This window comes from Strix aluco, chromosome 17 (assembly GCF_031877795.1).
Source record: "Strix aluco isolate bStrAlu1 chromosome 17, bStrAlu1.hap1, whole genome shotgun sequence".
Classification (NCBI taxonomy): domain Eukaryota; kingdom Metazoa; phylum Chordata; class Aves; order Strigiformes; family Strigidae; genus Strix; species Strix aluco.
Window position 1 is genome coordinate 15,986,312 of NC_133947.1, and position 23,428 is coordinate 16,009,739.

The 23,428-nt window shown below is 43.5% G+C and overlaps 1 protein-coding gene and 1 long non-coding RNA gene across 2 annotated transcripts in view; both read left to right on the forward strand.

Annotated features, from left to right (window-relative positions):
• MMP24 (matrix metallopeptidase 24) overlaps window positions 1-23,428 on the forward strand; it is a 46,263-nt gene that overhangs the window by 17,101 nt on the left and 5,734 nt on the right. The window contains exons 5-6 of the mRNA XM_074843383.1: window positions 10,658-10,819; window positions 22,636-22,850. Coding sequence (XP_074699484.1) covers window positions 10,658-10,819; window positions 22,636-22,850 — 377 coding nt within the window. The remainder of the gene's footprint in view (window positions 1-10,657; window positions 10,820-22,635; window positions 22,851-23,428) is intronic.
• Window positions 2,834-4,856, forward strand: LOC141931364 (uncharacterized). Its single transcript, XR_012625557.1, has 2 exons — window positions 2,834-3,324; window positions 4,443-4,856. It is a non-coding gene; the product is annotated as an uncharacterized LOC141931364 (long non-coding RNA).

A 23,428-nucleotide genomic window follows, 5' to 3' on the forward strand; every position in this document is an offset into this window, starting at 1 on the left:
AGAGTTTTATTTCTTCAGACTGATCTGTTAGTCTCTGCCTGCCATTTTCCTTGCCTTTTTTCTTCCTGTTCTTTGTCACTATTTTCATCCAGAAAGCTTTTCTTGTTCCTTCGCTGGGTCTTTCTGCAAAGCCACCTTCACTTTTGTCAGTAGTGCATGGTTGAAACCAGTGATGTTTCAAGTTTAACAAGAATGGAGTGTGGTGTTTGAGCGCCTCCCGTACACGAAAGGTGTCAACAAACTGGGAAGAGTCCAGTGCAGGAGCGCTGAGGTGATAAGGGATTGGAGCAAGAAGAAACCAGGGGAACTGGGCTTGTGTAGTCTAGTGAGGAGGAGGAGGAGGATGGGGTGGGGATGAAGCATCTAATAGCAGTCTTCCACCTGGGGAGATACTATAGAGAGAACAGAGCTGCACTCTTCCTGGAGGTGAACAGAGAAAGGAACAAAAGGCAATGGGCACAGGCAGCAACAAGGAAAACTCCATCTGGGCATAAAGAAATAAATTCTTTGCTAACAGAGTGGTACAACTCTGAGGCTGTGCCTGGAGAGGTTGCAGAGACTCTCATCATTTGACACTTTGAAAACTTGGCTGGATGATGCCCTGAACAACCTGATGCAGTTTTGAGATTAGCCCTGCTTGAAGCAGAACATTAAACTCTATGACTTCCAGACATGCCTTTCAATCTAAATTTTTCCATAATTCTTTAGCGTTGCCAGATAGAATTTTTGTTCCTAGAACTTAAGAGCAAATTGCAGTTACTTCTCATGGCAACTCTGAGCTGTAACAAGGTATTTGGCTCATAAAACTCTCTTTTCAATCACCAAATTCCCTGCTAAAACCAGAAATCTTTTAATAGTGAGGTTCCTCATGAAGGAGAGCTGGTGATGCTCATACCTGCATAAAAAGATTGCTGGCAATATTTTTTTCCCAATATTTGATGTTTTTGAAGTACCACCTCTTACTGTTTTTTTTTTTTTAATGCAAAAAAGTACAAGGTTTCTGTAAGCATTCACTAGATTAATCATATAAATATTGAATGTGTGTTAGGATGCATTATATAACAGATCCCCTAGTATTAAGCAGTATGTGTAAGCAGGTTTGCCTTTTTTTTCACCTGGTAGTTCTTTATTATCAAAGACTTCCAATCACTTTGGCAACATTGCCAACTAAACATTCTTTATCCTATTTAATTTGTTTGATTACAATCGTGATATTTTAGGTGGAGGAAGTAGACTAAGAGGAGTGAAGAATACCCAGTTGTTGCTTTTTTTTTTTTTCTTTGAGATTTGTATTGGTATCCACTTTTCTAGGCTGACTCTTTACTACCTAGTCCAGCCCACTTACCTAACTTGTACAGGTACAGTGCACGCTTGCTTAAAAAGAAAATACAGCTTCCCTTAACCCCTGTACATTCACCCAGCATATTGCCAGAACTTGGTACTCTTTTCTCCTCAGTTCCTGTTTCCTCTGCGTTTTGCCTTGCTTTCTGCCTCATTTCTCTCTTTACCAGTTTTTTCATGTTCATTTTCCATGGAAATGTTGAGGCCAGCAAAGACAATCTACAAAATATCAATGTAATGAGCAATTTGACAGAGCGTGCATGTACACCCAACACAGTACACATATATTCTTTGTGCTATTTGGCTGTTAAATACTTTTAAAATTTTCTTTCTCTGATTTCTCAGGTATAGAACATCTCCACATCTAAAGAGTTTTGTTCTAACAAATGGCATTTTGAATTCATCATTATTTTTCAGGCTTCTGACACTGTTGTTGAAAACGAGCATCAGTATTTTTCAGAGCGAAAATCAGAGCTGCTTTGAAGTTACTCATGTGTCCTTTAATGCAGAAGACCTGTTATCTGAAAGACTTTCATCTAGATGTTGGAAGTCAAGTGGGACATAAGTTGTATTAAAATTTTGATTTATTCTATCAGGCCTTTTTATGATACTTCACCAGATCATGCTGTTGGTCAGTACTTTTGTTCGTTGAAGACCAGTTCAATATTTAGTCTCTAGAACATACCTACTTAACATTGGTTTCATCCTGTAGCTGCTTAGAGAGACTTGTTCTCATAAGCCAGAGTTCTCTAAAATCATATATTCATGTTGAACCAAATTTGAGCAAGCATATAGACACGTGGTCTCAAGACAGCCAGCCACAGTAAAAAGAAATCAAATCAGGAGGCTTAAATCAGCAACAGTTTGAGAGTACCCCCCTGTCATGTCAATCCAAACATAGAAGGCCATAAATAGAGAACTTGCAAATTAAAATTTTTTACAAAAGTGAAGAGAGAAAGCCCACCAGCACACACGAAAGACTTCTGTCTTCAGATTCTTCTTCTTCGCTACTGGACAGCATCTCTGTAAGTAGTGCTTTCTTTTGTTGTATATGCTGTCATTATACAAACATAGAAGTGGCATTACAGTAGTGCTGTGCTAGTGCAGTCTGAATTTTGAAGCTTTGCAGTATTGACAGTGCTAGTTACTGATTACAGCTGAAATTCATTAATAAGAATCACCTGCAGATTCCACTTTCAAAACAGTGTACTTGTAAATACACCTGATGTTCACAGTGTTCTATGGAGAAAACTATTATCTGTTGCTTTTGTCAGTAATTGTTTAATACACAGAGTATGAATACAGTTATGTAGGTGTTTGGAATCCTATTGATTTCTGTATAATCAAAGTAAAATATTTTATTTCTTTCCACAGAGAATGAGGTACTCTGAGATTCATAGGAAGGAGCCAGTAAGGATCAAAATGATGTGTTACTCCCTTAAAAAGAGAGAGGAAAAAAAAAAAAAGGCAGGTCATGAGAGTCAAGGTGAGCCAAAAAGTCTCTTTTTGCTGCGTTCCTTTGTAAAGCAGAAACAGATGATGTGAAGTGAGCCAAAACGCAGCAGTATTTAATAAACTTGCTGCATTCCTCTTGCTGAAGGGGAGAGGAGTAAAATAACAGGCGTTCAGGAAGAGGAAAAAATGAAAAATAGATGAATTCTTGAAGAGAGTTTGCTGGTCATTGCAGTCAGAGGTGGATTGTGGCATGAGTAGTGAAATGACACCTAATACTCTAGATTTTGACATCACAACCAAGCGGCAAACTTGGGAGTTGTTTAAACTACTTTTTTTTTTTTTCCTCCTGTTTCTGAAGAGCACAAGATTTGAAGACGGTTGAACTAGTATTGCCTTCTCTACCCAAATCCACCAAGAATACCACTTTGAGCAGGGAATGTCTCTTACATCCCAGTTCTCTTACTTCTCAGTCCTGCTCAGTCTTTGCAGCCCCATCAGGAATCTCTGTGTCAGGGGAGGACAAAACCAGTAAGTCTCCTGTCCCAGGTAGAAAACACCCTCTTTGAAGCAGAAAGCTACTCTCATACCTTGCAGAACAGCACTTTCTCTGTTGCCAGCACCAGGAGTTAAATATAATTTAAACTTGACTGGCAAAAAAGATTCCCAAATAGCACAAACTGGGTTGTATCCGCACTGCTTATGCCAGGACCTGTTTGGAACATGCTGGGCCAGCCCTCTAACTGTTTCAAAATATCTTTTTTCTTTTTTTTTTTTTTTTTGTAGTTACCTTCCAGTTGTTTCATAGCTGGGTCAAGTACTAAATTCTGTCTGTAGACCCTGGTGTATTTAAATACTTAAAAAAAATAAAACCAGCAGCATAACTTCTTTTCAAGACTGATGGAATGAAAGTCATACCTTCATTCTCCATGTTTTTATGAGTATTTTTCTTTTCTTTACCATTTGTTCTACCAAATTAGGGAATGATATAGGCAAATGTGAGTTTTCATTTGGGGATTGGTAATTCTTTGGTATTGAATTACTTATTGAATTACAACCTACACTTGTGAAAGATAGGGGAACGTTTTTCAGCAGAATGCTCTTACTCCACTGAATGTCAGGCTGCTGAGCCAGCTGAAGCCGTCACGACTTTCGCTCTCTCTGACTGCCCACTCTTGCCTCCACATCACTCAGTTTTGGTCTCTAAAATATATTTTACATTTTTCCTGTGAATTTCTACAGGACATTGTCCTCATAGTGCCATCTGTGCCATGTCAGATGAAGCACAGCTTGCAACATGAATCAGGTCTGTAACACAGCAAAGAGACCTGGTTTGCACACTGACTTTCGGGGACAATAAGGCAAACTACCTGTCTTTCATGATGATTGGTGACATTATGCAGCTCTTTGTCCTTCTGCAGTCACTTGATCTGGTAGAGATCAGTTTGCTAAGGTGGCTGTGGTACAGTTTCTGTTAACACCACGTATTGCTCATTCTTCTTTCTCCAGTGAAGGTGTTTAAAGACACTCGTAAGAGTTCTCATGAAGTCCTTAAGATGCATTATATTCATTGCTACATTTATAATGATAATAGTTTTGAACAAAATGAAACCTATATTTCTTTTTACATGTATTTTCTTCCTTTCTAGATTGAAAAGCTGTTTTCCACATCTCATTTGAAGCAAACAAATGGAAGAGCAGTATTGCCACTTCTTCAGGGTCTTCAGAAGATTGAAAAGCTTTTCTTGAGCAGAGCATGTTGTGGAGGTGAATGGAGGAGAACAGACAAACAACATGTTCTTCTGTTTGACAGTTCAGATCTACCAGGTCTGAAGATGCAAGAGCCAAGGCATAGCTTAGAGTAGCCCTAAAGCTTCTTTAAGTTGTGCTTGGAAAACAGTTGTCTCTACATGGCTGTTGGAGTGGAAGGGATCATTTTAGTGTATTTAAAGCATGTTTAGTTCACACCATCTTTTCTGTAATTACCCTAGGCATGCTGTTGTCACAACCAATGGTCTGATTCTTCAGTATCATTCTTTAATAAAATTTCAAAATTTAACCTTTATATGTCTTTTTAATTATGTCTGAGTAAACTGCAGTACATAGATGTGTTAACATGATGATACAGTTCATAAAGTTTAAAACTAATAGTTGAAAACTAATATGACAAAGATTGGAGATTCACAATCAGATATATGATATTATTTGTACTTTTGTTGTCTTAGAAGCTCTGTCCTGGATTTACACTCCACTGTGCTAGGTGCTCTACAGAGTCTACCTACACTCATTGCAGCTATATATACAGCTACTGTTGCTCAGGAGTAAATGCTGATGGTAATATCACAACATTGCCATAATAGTATCCCTGTGACCTATTACTGTAGAGGTATTTAAATCAGTGTTTTCGCTGACCTACAGCAATTGGATACCCTATTATGCAATGAGTTACCCAACCAAATAAAGAAAAGGGTTTGATATGGGTTTTCATCATTAAAATGGATGAAAATGTGCAAGAAGGCATGTGCTAGCAGTTTCACAAAGAAAAACCTTTCTCAAGATGCCTGTTACCTGATTTAACAGTTGTTTTTCCAGCTGAAGATAAAAATCAAAAAAGCATGGGTGATGGAATACATGACTAGAAGGAAGATCATACATAAATCAGTTTATCTGTGACTGCAGTGTTCTCTGTGTTGTTGCAAAAAAACCATGTGTTTCTTATCTCTGCAGGGAAAGTTAGTATATTGTAAACAATTTGAGAGTACTTAACCAAAGAGCTGGTTTTGATGTGATTATATTGCAATTTATCTTAAGTAAGTTAGATCAGCTGGGAATACATCAGCTAACAGGAGGTTTATTGAACACAAATTTAGATTACTAATACTTTCTAGTTGAATTTTTTTAAGCTTCAAGTTGTGTGTATTCTGTGTCTGATGTGTGCATGGGGAGTATAGAGCTATTAAACAATGTAAGATAAGCAGTGTATTCACCTCGTTTGACATCATGATAATGGGCAATGCTTTTATATTGTTATAGGTGTGTCCCCAGTTATAACTCCTCTGGTGATAACATTGTTTTGGTGAGGACAACACATCAGCGACTTTAAAGCTGAATTAACTGTGTTTCTTTATGTTTTAGTGTAGCAGGTTAAACTATTTCACTCAATGAATCAACTTACAAAACTACCCCCGGTTTTACAGGTCATCCTCTCTCTGGTGCTTATTGGTGGACTTTTGGATGTGTCCTGAGAATCGAGAAGGAGGAAGCTCAGGCAGGTCTCTGACCAGACCTGCTTATTTTGTACAGATGGTGCAAATGAGCAAAAATGGCTGGATTTCTCTTGGGACCTTTCCCTGCAAATACAAAGCAAGGGTGGTCAGTTCCTTCACGATACTGTCTTACCCACATGGCTGGTATACACTGAATATAAGTTTTACTTGGTCTTGGTCGTGGGGAGGAGGGTTGAACAGGAAATTAAGGAGCTTTATCCAATTGCCTGACCTTGTTTCCGTATGAGTAGCAAAGTATCAAGCTAGGTTATTGGTTCTCCCTTCTGAATCTTGATCCAAGGAGATGGGCGTTATTGAGTGCTGTTCAGACAAGAACTGTGGAGAACATGAAGGTCAGAGGCCTTACTGCATTTTCGAGAACTAACAGAAGCAATTTGAGAGTTACAGGCTCCGTTCAAGACTCCTGCAGATCAGCTGAGTGGACAGTTTCCAAACAGCAGCTAAACAGCAGTGGGTAACAGTACACAAAGAGCCATCACAGCTCCAAACTAAGGGCTGTGGGATGACATAAGTACGCTGTCAGACTATAGTTTTATGCCTTGATACTTTCTTTTCAGAGCAAATCCTAGCCCACGCTTTGAAATGAAAATGAATAGTGTGTTTTCTTCCATGCTATGAAACTCCCTACCATTTGCAAAAATAAAAGGAACTTCTTCCTTAACAATATTATTGATATAAACTGACCCCTCAAGAGAAGTAGGATGATGAATCCAGAGCTGGGTTTTCAAGCACTCTGTGCTTACAAAATGATCTTAGACTTTTTTTTCTCCTGTCTCCACTTCCTATGAAATGCATGCTGTCCACTTGCCCTCTGAGAATGACTTAGCTGCTTTCAGACTTGGGACCCTCTTACAGAATACAGCAGGGTGGAGAAGACATGACGTGGGCATGTTGGGAGAGAACTATGAATGTGTCTGGGAGGAGGCTAGAACAAAAAGAAGGGTGAGTGGATGAAACTGGTGAGAAATCTTTGGCCAAGGCAGGGAGCAGAAGGAGAGGGAGCTCTGCTCAGTCTACTGCCTTTCAGCAAAGGCTTTGAGATGAGAAGCAACCACAGCACTGAGAACCAGAGTATTTGTTGAGAACCAAGAGGAGCTTCTTGTCCTACTTTCTGTGGAAGTCATTTTATTTCCTAGAAATTTTCATTAGCTCCACTTCATCTGCTCCAGCCACCACCTCACAGCACACTGCTGCTCTGGTTCGAGTGGCCTCCTAGCAATGTATCCTCTCTTAGGAGGATAGCTTTTCTACTCCAGTGTTGACCTGTCCTCTGTGGCTGTGCTAGAACATTTCACAGTGAGTCCCTTACCTTTAGATGCAAGGAAGCAGAGCTCCCCAGCCAAATTTTCCCATGCTCTGTGGCACCCTCACACACTGCTGTCAGTCAGAATGGTGTTTTAAAACTGGACAGCAGTATCTGTTTTCCTCAGTTGTCTGTATTTCCAGGTATAATTATTTCATAAGGATAACTATGAAAAGGTGCATTTCTGTTCAGTAGTGGAAGAGCCGGTTGGCCTGCCCACCATGGTTGGCCTGCTTCCTCAGGTACGAACTTTTGTCTTTCTGATCATCTCAGAACTCTTCCTAGTTGTCTCACTGGTGATCAAGGAACCAACAAAGACATGATCTGCTGAACCTGATACTTAAGAAGGAAGAATTGGTGGGTAGTTGTGAAGATCAGTAGCATCCTTGGCTGCAGTAACCATGAGATGGTGGAGTTCAGGATATGTGATACTGAGGTCAATACTGTTCCATATCTTCATAAATTACCTCAGTGATGCAGCAGACTACACCCTCAGGAAGTTTGAAGATGAGACAAAATTCAGAGAAGTGGTTGATATACTAAATAGTGGTGGTATCACCTCGAGAGGCTGGAGAAATGGGCTGGCAGGAATCTAATGAAGTTGAGCAAAGACAAGGGCAAAGCCTTGCACCTAGGCTTTACTGGTGACCGACAGACTGGAAAGCAGCTTTGCAGAGAAGGACCCGGGGGTCCTGGTTGACACCAAGTTGGACATGAGTCAGCAGTGTGCCCCTGCAGCACAGAAGGCCAACAGCATCCAGGGCTGCATTAGGAAGAGCATTACCAGCAGGTCAAGGGAGATGATCATTCCCTTCTACTCAGCACATCTGGAGGGCTATGTACAGGGCTTCCCAATGCAAGAAACTTGAAATTCAAAGCCTGACTGGATACAGTCCTGGACAACCTGCTTCACTTGACCTTGCTTGAGCTGAGGGGTTGGACTAGACAATCTCCAGGGGTGTCTTCCAACCTCAACCATTCTATGAATCTGTGTGACTCTGTTTTCCAGCTGTAAAGTGGGCTGGCATTTGTTTTGGGCAGAAACAAGCTATTTAAAACTAATTTAAATTAGGATAGTGTCTGATCTTATGCTCCTGATAAAGATTTAGCACATAGAGGCAAGTAACTTAACAGGTTTATATGTAGACTTACATAGAGATAACTTCTAGACATGCTGTCAGTACAATGGCTCTTCGGATGCTTCAGCAAGGAGGAAAATGCCACCAAATTCCTGAGGGAAAAGGTCTCCAAGCACTTAGCACAGGCACAGCCCATGAGTCTGTGGTAAAAGTCACTCAGTACAGAGTGACTTACCATCGATTTCCATGTGTGAGTAGCTGTGGTAGCAATGAAAACCAGGCTTCCATGAGCGTTTAAGTGACATAGGAGAGTCCATTTAATTCTCAACAGGACTTTGTATCTTTGAATCCCTTTTGAAAACTGGGTGCATCTTCTAAGCTTAAGTGTTTTTGAAAGCCCATGAAGAGTGATCAGTCCTCCGGACTTTACCATGAAACTACTTAATGTATTTTATACTGTGCTGTTGGACATTTTATTGGCTTGTTCTGCACACACCAGATTTTTCAGCAACAGATAAGAAAAAATTACTATGTAAGTCCCCATTTGGATTTCCTGAATACAGAAATTCTGGAATTTTAAATACATATATGGCTAAATTTTATCCCACATATGTTTTCAGACATTTGTATTTGAACAAATGTATTTGAATATTTGTTTGAAATGCATTTGGATATTTTAACATGTCTTGCATATTCAGGTGCTTACACCCTCCGACTCAAATGTTTAGACAATTTAACCATTTTGGTGTGGTATGTATGACCAGTTGAGCACTGTTGGTTACTGACTTTAGGTATCTTGAGATGCTGGTAAAGCACCCTACTGTGAAGACTTGCAGACCCCTGAACCTATGCTGTCACATTTTTATGGGTAACAGCGAAGCAATAAGTATTTAAAAGGTGGAGATAGTTCTACATGAATCCCTGTTGCAAGTCCTGTCCCAAGCAGATCTCAGCTGTGTACACAAAACTGAACTTTGTTACCTCTAAGATAGGTGCAGTTTGGAGGTGTGGGGAACAAAGATACACTGCTTGGAGATGCTGCAGATCAGCCACTGAGCTGCCACTGCCAACTGCTTTCTCCCATGTCTGATTGCAAGTGCTCTTGGTTTGTGCCTTGCCAGAAAAAGCAGAGAAGCCCTATTCAGGCAGAATTGAGGGCTCATTTTATTGACATGGGGAGATTCTTATATCTGTCCTTGCTGGCTGCATCTTCATCCCTCTCACGGCATTGCCTGTGTCACCTCCCATGTCAAGGTGCCCTCACGGAGTAGGACATCCAGGGACCACACTAGATCAAGGAGATGAGGGTCCCAGATCCATGGGACTGAAGAGGAGTGTATGCCTGTAACATAGAGTTGAAGGTACCCCTACTTTGCACTCCTACCAGCTTCTGGACCAGAGAGGGCTCCTCAGCCCTTTCTCTTCCTGGCAGGAGCATGTCCCTTCTTTCCTCCTTCCTCCTTCTCCCTCCTGCCATTGGGATCCGACCCAACCTTTCCCTGTGTGGCTCTGCCTCCTGCAGGATGGTGCTACCTGTGCTCACCTCCTCCCGCAGACATGGCAGTGCCAGGAGTCCAGCAAAGTAAAAGCATGTTGAGGAGCCTGTGCTAGAGGAGATGGGGTTGTGTCAGGTACTACATTGCTACGGTGGGTGTTAGCCCTGATCTTCTCTGTCCTTCCTCCTGCCTTGCCAGGTGCCTTACAGATCTCCCCTAGGATATGGTGATCCAGGTCAGCACTGGAGGACCCAGAAGGGGGACAAAGCTCCCTTCCCACCATGTGCCCTTGTTGCTAAGCTGACTGGCAGTGCTCTCACCTCTCCTGGCAGCACTCAGATGAGGAGGCAATGGTATCGGGGCAGCCTATTTTGTTGGCCATTTTCTGTAGACTCTCTACAGAAGAGTCTACAATCAGTATCCTTTCACTCCAGGCAGCTGCCTGTTTTACTTGGCCTGAGGATGCTCATGGCCCTGGGTGGTCATGGACTAGGAGCCTCCTGCCCATTCTGTGATAATGACTGTAAAAGCTTCACAGACCTTCAGGACTAAAACCATCTCCAGGAACTGACCCTGGCACTGTGACCTGCTGTGCAATAGGATAGCAAAGCATTTGCTTCCTGCTTTATGAGTAAGTGGGGCTTGGGATTGCGTCAGGCTGTGGCTGTGTACTAACCTGGCTGTGTCTTCCTTCCACAGGGAATGATCTCTTTCTGGTCGCAGTCCATGAGCTGGGACATGCGCTGGGTCTGGAACACTCCAATGATCCCAGTGCTATCATGGCTCCTTTCTACCAGTACATGGAAACACACAACTTCAAACTGCCCCAGGATGACCTCCAAGGAATTCAGAAAATCTATGGTGAGCAACGCTATCCACTCATCTGTTTACACTGGGCTCGAGTCTAGCGAGTATTTTAGAGCCACAGACAGGTAGCCCCCAAAATGCTTGCAGCTGGTGGACTGGATTTCCTGCCATAGCTGAATGGGGAACCACGTAAAGCCCTTGATCCACAGCCAAATGTCAGATGACTGTCCCAGTGGCAATATCTTTGCACAAGTCAGGATAACCAAACTTCTGTGATCTCGCTGCTGCTCCATCCCTCACTATATCCCCAATATCAGGAACACTAGAAAGGGAAGAATAGGCAATTGCTGTGCCCAAGGTTTGTCCATTAGGAACAGCCAGTGCAAATAGAAGGGAAGAATGTGAAGAACATGGAACATCAAGGAAAGGTATGCACTGGTTTTTTTTCTCCATACATAGAAGGTAGGGAAAAAAGTTTGGATCTGCTTAGGGAACACTTTACTTCTTTTAATCTCCAGCTGAACGTTGTTGTACAACATGTGCCACAAAGATACGGGCTCAGGGAAAAGAGATAAAAGGAGGCAGAGAGATTATGGGAGAAAACCCATAGGGAAGGGGCTGGAGATGATGTGGTACCATGTGATGGGATCATGGGTACCAGGGTGTGAGGACAGGGAACTTCAGAGAATTATTGGCTGAAGAAAACCTTGGGAGCAGAGGGAAATGCAGGTTTTAGAAGCCACAGTCAAGGGGAGGCTGAGCTAGAGGATGCTAATGGATACAGACTATGGCAGCCCATGGAAAACAGGTTTTGTCAAACATCCCTGATTTTGTTCTTTGAGGAAAGTACAAGCTAAACAGAGAGGTTACTTAATAAATGTAGCCTAGAGCAACTGTGCTATGTAACTATGCAACATTTGCCGTTGCGTGACATCTTGCGTGACATCAAAAATTAACTCCCAGTGTGAACAGAGCAGATATTATATGAATTAGACCTGAAAAAACACCCCTTATGAGATGGTTGTCAGTGTTTCTAAGGGATTGCTGCTGGCATCAGTGGTAGACCTGACACTAGTCAACATTTGCATCAGTGATCTGCCAGTGGATTTTAAATTATTGCTAATAGAACTTGTGCCAAGACCTATAAGACTCTGAAGCAGTACAGCAAGACTTTAGAGTTCTAAGCTGTATGTCAATTGTTTGAGTCTGATTTTTTTTTTTTTTTTTGGTAACTGGAATGAGATTCATTTGTTCAAACATAGATGCCTAAAGAAGAGAAAGCTCTTTCTGGGCTAGTTTCCCTGATACCTGTCTGGGCAATAGGAAGAAACAGGCATTTATAGAGTGCAGTTCATCCTCGGTGTAAGGCAGATATCCAAGTAAGGTCCAACATTTAAAATAAGATGGCTTGAAATATACCCAGGGGGAACTGGCTCTTCCTATTAGTGCATATGAACTTTTCTCTTTATTGTTCATTACCAGGATGAAGTTGCATGGCAACTGTCCTATGGTATCATTTAATTACGCATACTTTAACTTAGTGTATATTCAAATACTCAGGATAACAGAGATTCTGGGTGATTTTGAAATAAAGTGCTGGGGTAGTAAGTGTTAAATTTTCATTAAATAATATACCTAAGTTTTCCTTTTTTAAAGCTGCTAAAATGCCATTACGCTGTTTCTATTTTGGAATGTTGATTTAGTTCCTGTGAACTTTGACTAATGAGAAAGAAAAAAAAAATTTATCACTGACAGTGAAAGTGCAGTCAAGAAAAAATTACTGGTCTCTCTGTTTTCAGATACCTTTTTTGGAAAGGGAGCAGATAAGGAATTGACACCCATGCTTCTTCACATTTGTGGTTCAAGCCAGTATCAGCAGTGGCTGAGCTGAGGACCAGCACTCCCCCAGTACAGCTTGGGCAGGGACCCAGTGCCCAGGGCTGAGCTGAAATGGGGCTCCTGGGCCCATGGGTGGGGGTGGAGGTACCAGGTGGTGCTGGTCAGGGCCATTAAGACCTATTAGTGCCCTCAGGGCCCTGGCAGTTGGTGAGAGCACTGCACGATGTCTTGTGCACAGCTGTGACAGAGCAGAGAGCTCAGGATTCTACTGCCTATGGCTTGGTAGCAGCACCACTACACTTCCACTTATTTTTTACTTAAACTTCACTTGACATTAAACTTTAGCCACATACTATGTTAAGATTCTCTGTATGCAATATAATATGCTTAAAATTTTAACTCTGCTCGAAAAAAGCAGTGTGAGCGAATTACTGCCTGGTGCAGTAGTAATTAGGAATTAGTTTGGTGACTATTCATGGAGTTGTGCAAGGCTCCTCTCTGAGGCCTTTGAACTGGTTGGGGATGGTGTTGGTGGTTGCAGAGATAACCAGTCCTGTGGGGAGAAGAAGGAGCAGCTTCTGCAGTAGGAGCTTTGATTCCCCCAGGTGGAGATTTCAGCCCTTAGCACAGAGTTACCGACCAAAAACTAAAGTTTAGTTTAAAACTAGGTTTTACTCTTATGGTTCACAAAGAAAAGATGGAGAATGCAGATTATGTTTCTCCCTGGAACTGGAGATAAGAGAACAGATCCTTTTATCTGAGCTTCTTACAACTGAGAAGGGTCTGAAATATCCTTCTTGTAGCTTTAGCAGGAACATTCAACTAATGTGTTTTATTTCCACAGTGCCAGTCTGCTTTGTTGTGCCTTGGGAATGCCAAAAGCCCATCTACTGGAGCACCTGTCCAAAAATCAAAACCTCCTGCTTTCTTGCTGTTTTGACATTCTCTACAGTGCAGCAGCATGTGCTCAATACGTATTATTTAGGAGCTTACTATGCAAAATAAGTCATAGAGCCAGAGCCACTGCCTTGCCTGTAGCATCCTTTTTAAAAAATAAATCCAATTAAAACTTCCAATTTTTCATTCCGCTGAATTGCTAGAACAAAGAAGAGAAGCTCTACTAAAGTTTAAGTCCATTTTGTCTCCTTCTTTTGAGAATGATGCATTTCAAATGTATTTTTAGGTTGTATCTGTGTTTACCCATTAGGAAAGAAATATGTCTAAATCTGTCATATAATGATTTGTTGAATTACTAAGTTATTTTCTGCTGGATTTATTTCAAAACTCACCTAAAGAGAGGCGATACAAACTCTTGTTTGTGCTTCATGCTGGTTAGTATAAGGTCAATGTTTAAAATGTTATTTCCACTTATGAGCTAATGATGAAAAGGCCAGCAGCTCACTGTGTGTGGCAGAGTAGACTGTATGACAATTCAGCAGTATTTCCATCTTCTGATAGGTGCTTCTTGTAGCTTGTTCCTTGACACAATGAGGGAAATATCATCACTGTTCTTCACATGTCTTTTTCTGAAGGATCTCTCGCCTGTACTCGTACCCACGTCACAAGTGACATGCCCAGAAAGGAATTAAACTGGAAGTAATACCATTATGTAGGTCCCCTGGATACCCTCTTAAACTGACTGTCTCTTAATTTTGCTAGTGTTGCAGCCAGGGCTGCATGCAGCTACAGTGCAGATGGAAAGGGGGGACATACTCAGCCAGCCATGGCCTTGTCACACAGCCTGAACTGTTCTTCACATCCTGCTCTAAGTACCCTTTTGCAGTAGGCTGTGAAACATCCTCCCATGTTAGGAGTGATTCTTCTGACACTGTGCCTGGGGAGCAGAAGGGTTGACATCATATGCAGGAAGAACTCGTGTTCACACAGATGCTTGGAGCTGGTAAACCAGGCCATTACCTTCAGGGCCCTTTCAAAGCCTCAGGTCACAAAGGAAATGTCTCCTTATCACTCAAAGACAGACCAAATCATTAAGCCTGGAGAAAACCTTAAGGATCTGGGTCGTCCCAGATCTCACTGAGGACATGTCAACCTCACACATCCTTTCTGCAGCTCAAGAGAAGAGCTCCCTGTCAGCGTACATGCTGCATCCCATGAGGGCTGAGGTCCAGGGTGGTCATGAAACCACACCAGCCCCTCGCCAAGGAACTAGACACCAACTCTGACATCCAGGAACAGGGGATCAGCAGGGCACAGTGTCCCTGAGCAAATAGCACCTTCTGCCGGCCTCATTGCTCCTGTGCAGCAAGCACGGGTTTCATAACCTCCCTCCCCTTTTCCCAGTGGCAGTCCACAGAGCAATCCCAGATCCTTGTAACCCACATGTGTGTGTGAGATGGCTTGTGATGGAACAGCAGAAAGACCTGATGCAAAATGCTTCGCGTGGTGACACTGCATTGTGGGTGACCATCAGAGATGATCACTCAAGACTCAAAAATCACATCAAGATTCGCTGTCATGCAGCACCTGGAAATGTTAGGCATAGGACTGTTTTCTGATAATGTCCTCTTGAATGTGGAAGAAAATGGAGTAACATGCAAGACCTTGTCTATAGAAGCTGCAAGATCTGGGACTTTTGGATCCCTGCCCCATGGTACTGTGCTTGTAGGAGGGTGGGGAAGGAAAAATGTGTGGCAATAAGAGAGCTGGAGGGACCTGCCCTGGTGCCATATCTCTGGCACGTTGCAGAGATACCAGACTCACTCTCTATGTTGCATCCCTTCATTTGCACCTTTCCTCCTGTCCAGAGACTCTGTTGGACCCAGCAGGAAATACCAGACTCCACCTCCGGTGCATCCACTGAGTCTCACCTGCCCTGTGCCAGGTCTGCATTCCTGTTCCTCTGAAAAACAGGCAGGGAGGAACCACCTGGTTCCTGGTGCTGTCCTTGGGGTCCACCTGCCACGTGGAGGACTCTGCCATGACACAGGGACTCACCTGTGCCCACATCAGCCCTGGAGCTGCGCACATGGGGTGTGAGAGGAGGGAGCTGGTCAGCTGCCTCCTGACGAAGGAGGAGCTGAGGAGGAGCCCACCTCTCTTGGGAGGTTTCTGAGCTGATGGAGAAACACTGCTTTATGTTATGGCTGTGCATGAAATACTTACCCTACAGATCCTTCTGAGTATAAAAAAAATGTTCTGTTTTGCAGTGGAGCAGATGTCAGGCTTCTTAAAGTTTTTCCAGAGGGGAACTGGGCTGCAAGCACCACCGCTGGAGCATCTTGCAGAGCCCCAAACTTTCATCATTTGCCTGCCTAAGCCTAGGAATTTTGGACCCAGTTTTCTTGCACCCAAAGCAGAGAACCCAACCCAAGGTGAATCGCCTCGTTACAGAGCCCAGGAGAGCATTCCCTCTGGCTTAGAGCAAGGATTTCAGCCACGGACACTTGTCTTCCAGGTGAATTCTCTATCACCTGAGTGGCAGCTGGTCATTCAGAGGAGAATGTCTGTGTGAGACGGGCTCGAGAAACCCTTCCTGATGATCACGAGGGCCTTGACTGCCCAGCTCTTGGGTAGACTGTGGGTGCTGGGGCTTGTTCTGCAGACTGTAGCACACTGGGGCAAGAATACCCAAACTAACTGACATGTCTGACCCCAGAAGTGCAAAGTGCTCTGTGGACAGGTTTACCAAGCGGGCAAGGAAAACGAGTCCTTTCTGAGCTCTGAGCTGTTGTGGATGGACCATCTCTCATCCCTGAGATAGCTTGTTGACAGCTAGCTTATTTAATATGAACAGGAACCACTCTCCACTGCCCTGGAGTCTGCAGAGCAGCCAGGTGGGTTTCTCTCACTCTCCCTGGCTCATTTGGATCATACGTTTTGATTTGAAACTGAGGAGCCTTTCCAGCTGGTGCAGTCCTGCAGAAACATGCAGGCAGCTCAGCTTTGTGCAGCCAAAAAACTCCTGTATGTTATTCAAAAGTGTAACTGCCTGCCTGTGGTCTGGATGATAGTTTTATTCTTGGAGTGAATATGAAGGAGATAAAGACAGGCCTTTGTTTGCAGGTGGATCGTTACCTCCCCTGATCTGAAACAAAGGGCGTCCTCTGCACTGGCAGGCTTGGAGAGCCGCCTGGCTCACGCAGAGTTGGCTGTGACGGACGCTGAGCCATGCGAGATGCTGAGCCTCCAGGCAGGTGTTGTGCAGTTGAGGGAACACTCTGTCCATAGCCAGGAGGACAGTACAATTATATTTTGTCCTCAACTATCGACACAGTGGCTCCTAAATGCCTCCTCTCTCTGTGTTATCTTCACAGGTCACCTTGGTATTCAGATGGTCTGCGACAGAGGAAGCATGAAGGGAGGAGGCTAAGTGCCAGTGGCGGGAGTCACACTCTGAAGGTGATCTGCTGTGACCCAAAAGCTTTCTGACATTCTTTGCCTTGGTTGTGCTAGAGAGGAAGAAAGTCTTCTTCTCCACACAGTGTCTGTAAAATCCCTGCAAGTTGCTTCCCTCCAGAACCTAGAGTTTCCAGCTCCAGCAGGTTTCTTCCCTGCTTCCCGTGTGGAAGTGGCTGCAGGTTCAGCCCTGGGGGTGGGTTCGTCTCCGGTGCTGGGATCACACCCAATAGCCAGGGTTCAGGCCCAATTGCAGGCCCATGCAATAGCCTCTCTCGCTTAATTTTTCTCTCAATGAGAGTTGCTCTGACTGATTCTCTGAAGTTGCTTGGAATCGTAGTGATAGAGGCTGTGATTTGCATGCGATGCTGCCTGGTTAGTTGTATCGGTGGTGGGTGTAATCAGCTCCTGTAATAAATACCAAGGTGCCAGCATCTCTCGAGTAGCTCTTAGTTCACATGGTCATCTCTGCTGCTCATAAACCTGTTGTATCCTGCCTTTACCTGTCTGTTCTGGAGGCAGGTTACTGTGATGAGATTCTAGAAATAGTAATGACTGGCAAACTATATCAGGTCTATTCATTCTGCTTTCATGCCAGGTTGTGCTCAGAAGTGGCTTAGGTCTTACGAGACAGCATCTTTCTTCAGCAGTGGAAAGTCTGTGCTTCTGCTTCCCATCCCCCTAACTATAGACCAAATTCTGCCCACTTGGACCCGAGGATTTTCATGTTATATGTGTTCTGCTCTGCTCTTTGCATGTGCATAACTGTAGGATTACCTTCCACCTTTAGCTGTAAGTCCACCCTCACTCAGTGACAAAGTGAAGGCAGCAATTAAAAATAAAAATGCAATCTGTATAACCATAAGAGGAGACAAGACTTTAATCAGGATAAATTAGAGGGCCCAGAATACATAAAAACAAGAAGAGAAGCAAAAGATGACAAGGAAAAATCCATGGCTGGCAGGGAAAGACAGTAAGAGGAATATTTGAAGTGAAATGACAAAGCCTGCGTCCCAGCAAGTTGCAGTACCTCCTGCAAAATGTTTGGGAAGCCTTGTCAGTGCTGGGTACCTCCTTCGGAGCAATCGCCAGCACTAGTTTGGCCATTACAAGCAGTGAGTATATACAGTGGCCCAGCTCCCGTTGTTAGTCCTGACCTGTGAGCTCTTTGCACAGCTCTAGCAAATGTTTCAGTGGATGCAAATCTGGGGTTCACCTGAATCGTTGCTGATTTGCACCATCCTGACCACAGTGTGTACAACTGCTTCTGCCTTGCAAGTTTACTGCATTTTGTTTCATCTTAGGGCTCATTAAAATCAGTCCCCTGGGTTGCAGGTGCTGTTTTAACTTTCCTCTTCTCCATGGAAGACTCTGACAGACTTTGGGCACTTAAGTTGAACGTGAGAGAGTTGAACACGACTGCTGTCCTGCAGCAGGGGCAGAGCAGGCTGTAACCTGGTATACGAGTGGTCCTCACTTGTGAAGAGAGAGTGAATCTTTAATAAGTCCAATCATGCATGAGATGGTAAATTTTTAGCATATAACCACAATCCTATAGTCCCTGTTCTGCACCTTACTACCAGATTCTACGTGTCTTTGTGACCCATCAGGCACATTCATCATAATTTTCTTTAGCTGGTACTCCTGTCCTGTCTCATACTTTTTTCTTTTAAATGAGAGGGGGAAAAATTAATGTCATGTCCTCACCTTACTGCTCATGGTCATCTCTATAAAACTCTATTCTTGCTTTCTTCTCCTCTCAAAGTGTGGAGTTTTTGGCTTGTGATTTCTGGAAATCCAGAACTGCTGTTGATTTGAGTATCTCCATCTGTTTGCTGTGGCTGAGAAGCAGAACCGCCCTGACTTGGCAATCACTCCCTTCCGTACTCTTGTGTCTTTCCAGTGAGCAGTTTGAATACGTAACATACAGTGACTTCTTGTGTCACTCCCAGAGTTCCCTCTGACAGCAGGTGTGCTTCTGCATTGCAGGTTGCTACACGTCTCACCCTGTTTAAAGGCAACAGTGCTCCTTGGAGTCCTCCTTACAATCACGTTGTGAATTTCCTTCTAGCTGCCTCTCACAACGCTGGGGTCTATCCTGTGCTGGAGCTGGTGGCAGTCTTCCACAAACTACCAAATAGCTGTCTGATGAAATTGCTCCACTGTGACAATTAAACTGACCACCAAAGAGGCTTTTCTGATCCATACATGGCAACAGAAATGCGTCTCTCATTGGTCAGCGCACGGCAGCGTGAGCCTCTTGCAAAGAGGAGGGAATGAACAACGACACCTCCCTTGTGCTTCCGTAGCAAGATGCTGTAGTGTCATTTTGAAAGGTGATCCTTGTATCAGTTGTTGGCAGGGGAATCCTATGGTGTAGGACATGCATTAGAGGTTTTTCAAGGTTATTTACCAAACACACGCACTACAGCCGTGTGGATGGCAGCACAGGAGTGACAAGATCCCACTGCTCTTTAATGAGACCTGCAGCTTGCAGTGAGTCACTGCTTATTGTTTCCTGCTTAGGTCCCAGTCGAGACTTACCTTTCCTTAATGCAAGCATTTCCAGTCTTCAGCAAGCATGTAAACTGCTGGTTTTCGAACTTAATTTATTCAGGTACTATAACTGGCACCAGGTGCCATTTTTGGCAGCCAAAGCAGGTTACCAGTTTCCTGCTCCTTTAATTCACCAAAGCAGGAGCTGAACACTGCTCCCACATCCCATCTCAAAAAAACAGTGTAAGATCTGCCTGGGACCTATTTCCCTATTCCCATCCCTTTCTCTGCAGCATATCCCACTGTACCAACTTAATCCTACCTCTGTGAGCTTTCCAGCCTGAACCAGAAGTGTCAGCTAGTGTAACGCTTGGAGGAGATGCCTTTGCACAGCCCATGTGCTTCACACCACAACAAGTTAACAGTCAGTGTGAGGTTAATGGTTGGACTGGATGATCTTCAAGGTCTTTTCCAACCAAGATGAGTCTGTGATTCTGTGAAGTTGCCTATGGCTGCATTAGCAAACAACGTCTGTGGCTGCTAGCAAGAATAATAGTAGCACATCTGTAGATAGAGCAGTATTTAGGGATGGTTTTAAGTAAATAGAAGGCTGAGTACTTGACAGCCAGTCTGTGTGCGTTTTGGTGAAGGGGTGGTTATTGTGGGTTAGCTCTAGCTGTGCCCTGTGATGCCTATTTGCAGCTGCAGCATGCTTGATGCACTCCAGAAGTGCATCTTCAAGTTGAGCTTTGTCCAAAAAGAATGCATTTTGTGAACTTCAGTGTGAATCAAAGCACAGAAATTGCAAATGATGGAGCAGCTCTTCAAAAGCAGACTCCTGAGCTGTGCTGAAACATGAGTGTGGATGCACCCATAGTGCCTGGCTAACAAGGGGGTCCAGCCCTGTTCCTCCTGTGACGGGCAATGCCTGGAGACCTTTGCTGCACACCATTTGGGGAGAATTCACAGATCACTAGCAGCAGCAGTATCACAGTTTGGGAATTTTATTTAAAAGAACTTTATGGTCTGCTAAGATTCTGGGCACTGAACAGCTAAGAATGGAGGGGGATGAGAAGTATACAATATCAGTAGAATATTTTTATCCATGTCATGTAGACAGCTTTCCAAGAATAATTATCAACAGAGAATCCTTGTCTAAAGGATTTCTGTGAGCAGTATTTCATGTCTTTTATTAAAATTCTAGAATAAAAGTAAATAGAAACAGTTGCAAATAAAAATAGTTGCTAATAAAAATTGCATATGACACAGGATATCACATTATGAGGATGTCACCTTGAAGAAATATAGTGATCCATTTGAAAAGCTTTAGAAAAGAGCTGTAAGAGTAAGTGTCAAGATCTTAAAACGAAAAGACACTGAAGCAACAGACAGAAGGAACTGGTCCATGTAGCTCCTTAAGGAGAATTTAAAAAGCATCTTCATCAAGGTCTGTAGATGATTAAATGTTGAGACACTAGAGATAAGGAGAAAATATTGACTCTAAAGCTGCACAAACTCAGACAGTAGGTAAGACACAGACTTTAGCAGTGACAGGGCTTAATCATTGGAACAATTTGCTGTGCATTATAGAGGATTTTCTGTGCCTCGAAATCTGGAGAATGTGCTGTATCTGCACCAGAAGCACTAGGCTCATCACAGAGCTCACAGGTGGAGGTTTCTGGCCTGGTACTGCAGAAAGTTGGACTATGTTATCTAAGTGGCACTTTCTGAACATGATAGCCATGAAACCTACACACCAGATTCTTCCTGTTACAACGTTAATAACAATTAAGTGTGATGGCTTTGATGACTATTGTCACTAGCTGCGATGATTTTGTCCAACCCAGTCACCGCTCCAGGACGTGGTAAACACATTTGTTATTGGAACCCTTTCAAAATGTAACATTTAAGAGCTAAGTTGACACAGGGACTTGAGACCTAACCACCATTTTAGGCAGCACAGTTCAAAATGTTTATCTGCAGAAGTCCTCTTCTAATCCCACAGGTGCACAGCCTCCGTGGGTATCTAAATCCTTACTCTGACATTCCTCCTCTGGGTATGGGCACGGCAGTCACCCCCACACAGCGTAACCCTCCTGCAGCCTGTGAGGATGAGCCTTGTCCAGTGCAAGTGGTCAGTCATTCCAGCGGTTGTGAAGCGCATCAGCAGTGCTGTTGAACCCATAAAACAGTGAGACTGATAGAGCAACTGCAGAAGTCAGCCCCCGTTCTGCCCACTGGTGGAGGTCTGTCCTGCAGGCTCTCCTCATAGCCCCTTCAAAAGCACCGTTCAGAAAGAGATTGAAGCCATAATCCATGCAAATAAACAATCAAAGCCCATTTGATTACATCAGATATAAAACTTGCCAAAATCTCTTGCTTCGAGTAGCCTTCTGCTTATTGCCTTATGAACTTGTGGCCTTCTCTGAGAAGCAACAAGAAATCTATGACTCTTAATTAGATTTGGTCCAGATTTTATCACTACCTGTTAATGAAATCATCCTGCGGCAGAGTCTGTTTAAAAGCAGACCTCTACTCCAAGTCTTAAGAAGTCACTTGTCTTTTTATAGCTCTTTACATTCCAGCAGCCTTGTCAGATCTCAAAGCTGAGCTGGGTAAGGCTCGAAGGGGAGAGCTGTGCTTGTGGGGGAGCATCATTTGAATGAGAGCATGGTCCCTGACACCATTGTTGGTCAGCAGCGCAAAGATTCCTGACTAAACTGTAACAGCTTTCTAATTTCTAAATTCCCCTGCAGTTCCCCTTAGATTGTAGCATTGGTTTTCACACCCTAACTTTTTAATGGTTTTGCTTTGGGGTTGGTTTTTTTTTTTTTTTTTGGCCTACTAAGCATTTCTATTCAAGGGTTATTAACTTTCATTTCAGTTGGGAACGTGATTGGTGTGGCTTCTCCTTCCTTTTAGCTCCAGCCTCCTCAGGAAGACCTACAAAAACATACTGGCTCTTCTCCAGTTCTTATCACTCATCTGTTTTGGGACATCTTTTACGTGTGGATGCATCTCGTTCTGCTCCTCATTTCTAGGGAATCAGCTCTGCACAAGGAGTATGTAAATTCCTCGTAATGCTATTCATCCAGCCTGTTGCCTTTTAAAACCTACGAGGGAAGCACAGAAAATCCAAACCTGTCCACTTTGCTAAACGTTTTTCTTTTCACTTCTAGGTCCTCCTGTTGAGCCCCTGGAGCCAACCAGGCCTTTACCCACTCTTCCTGTTCGCAGAATTCACTCCACTTCGGAAAGAAAACACGAGAGACAGCCAAGACCTCCTAGTCCTCCTCTGGGTGATAGGCCATCTCCTCCTGGCATGAAACCGAATATCTGTGATGGCAACTTTAACACCGTGGCTCTCTTTAGAGGAGAAATGTTTGTTTTCAAGGTACTAAGAATTCCTGCTTACCCATGAATCTTTCTTTAGTTTTATTGCTGGAAAAGATTAATAGAAATGTAAGGTAGTAAGATTTGAAATGTCTGTGAAAATAGCTCTGTTCCAAGGCTGATGAATGAGCGATATTAGAAGGACATGTAAGCAGATTGGCTCTGTAATATTTGGAAACAGCGCCTGAGGGGATTCACAAAATGCCCAGGCAGCCTGTGCACCAAAATGTGAACTGGATGCACTGGCAGAGACTTCAGACACCATCAAGCTCAGAGAGGAGCTACCTGTAAAGCCAGAAAGCAATACCAGTACTTAAGCAGGAATTAAGCATCGTTGCCTCCAGAGATGGCATGCAGTGAACCCTGAGCTTCTGGGAGCACTCAGCTACCTGAAGCTTTTGGGGAGTTTGAGTCAACCTTGCTTGCAGACTGCAGCCAGGGAAGAAGGAGAGGCTTTGCACAATAACCCACGTCAGAGTGCCTTGAATATGGAAATCCATGGTCCCATTCACAAAATACCTGTAGCTTTCACTCTGCCCAGTGGGTGTGAATGTGGAGAGGGATCTATTGAAGGTCATT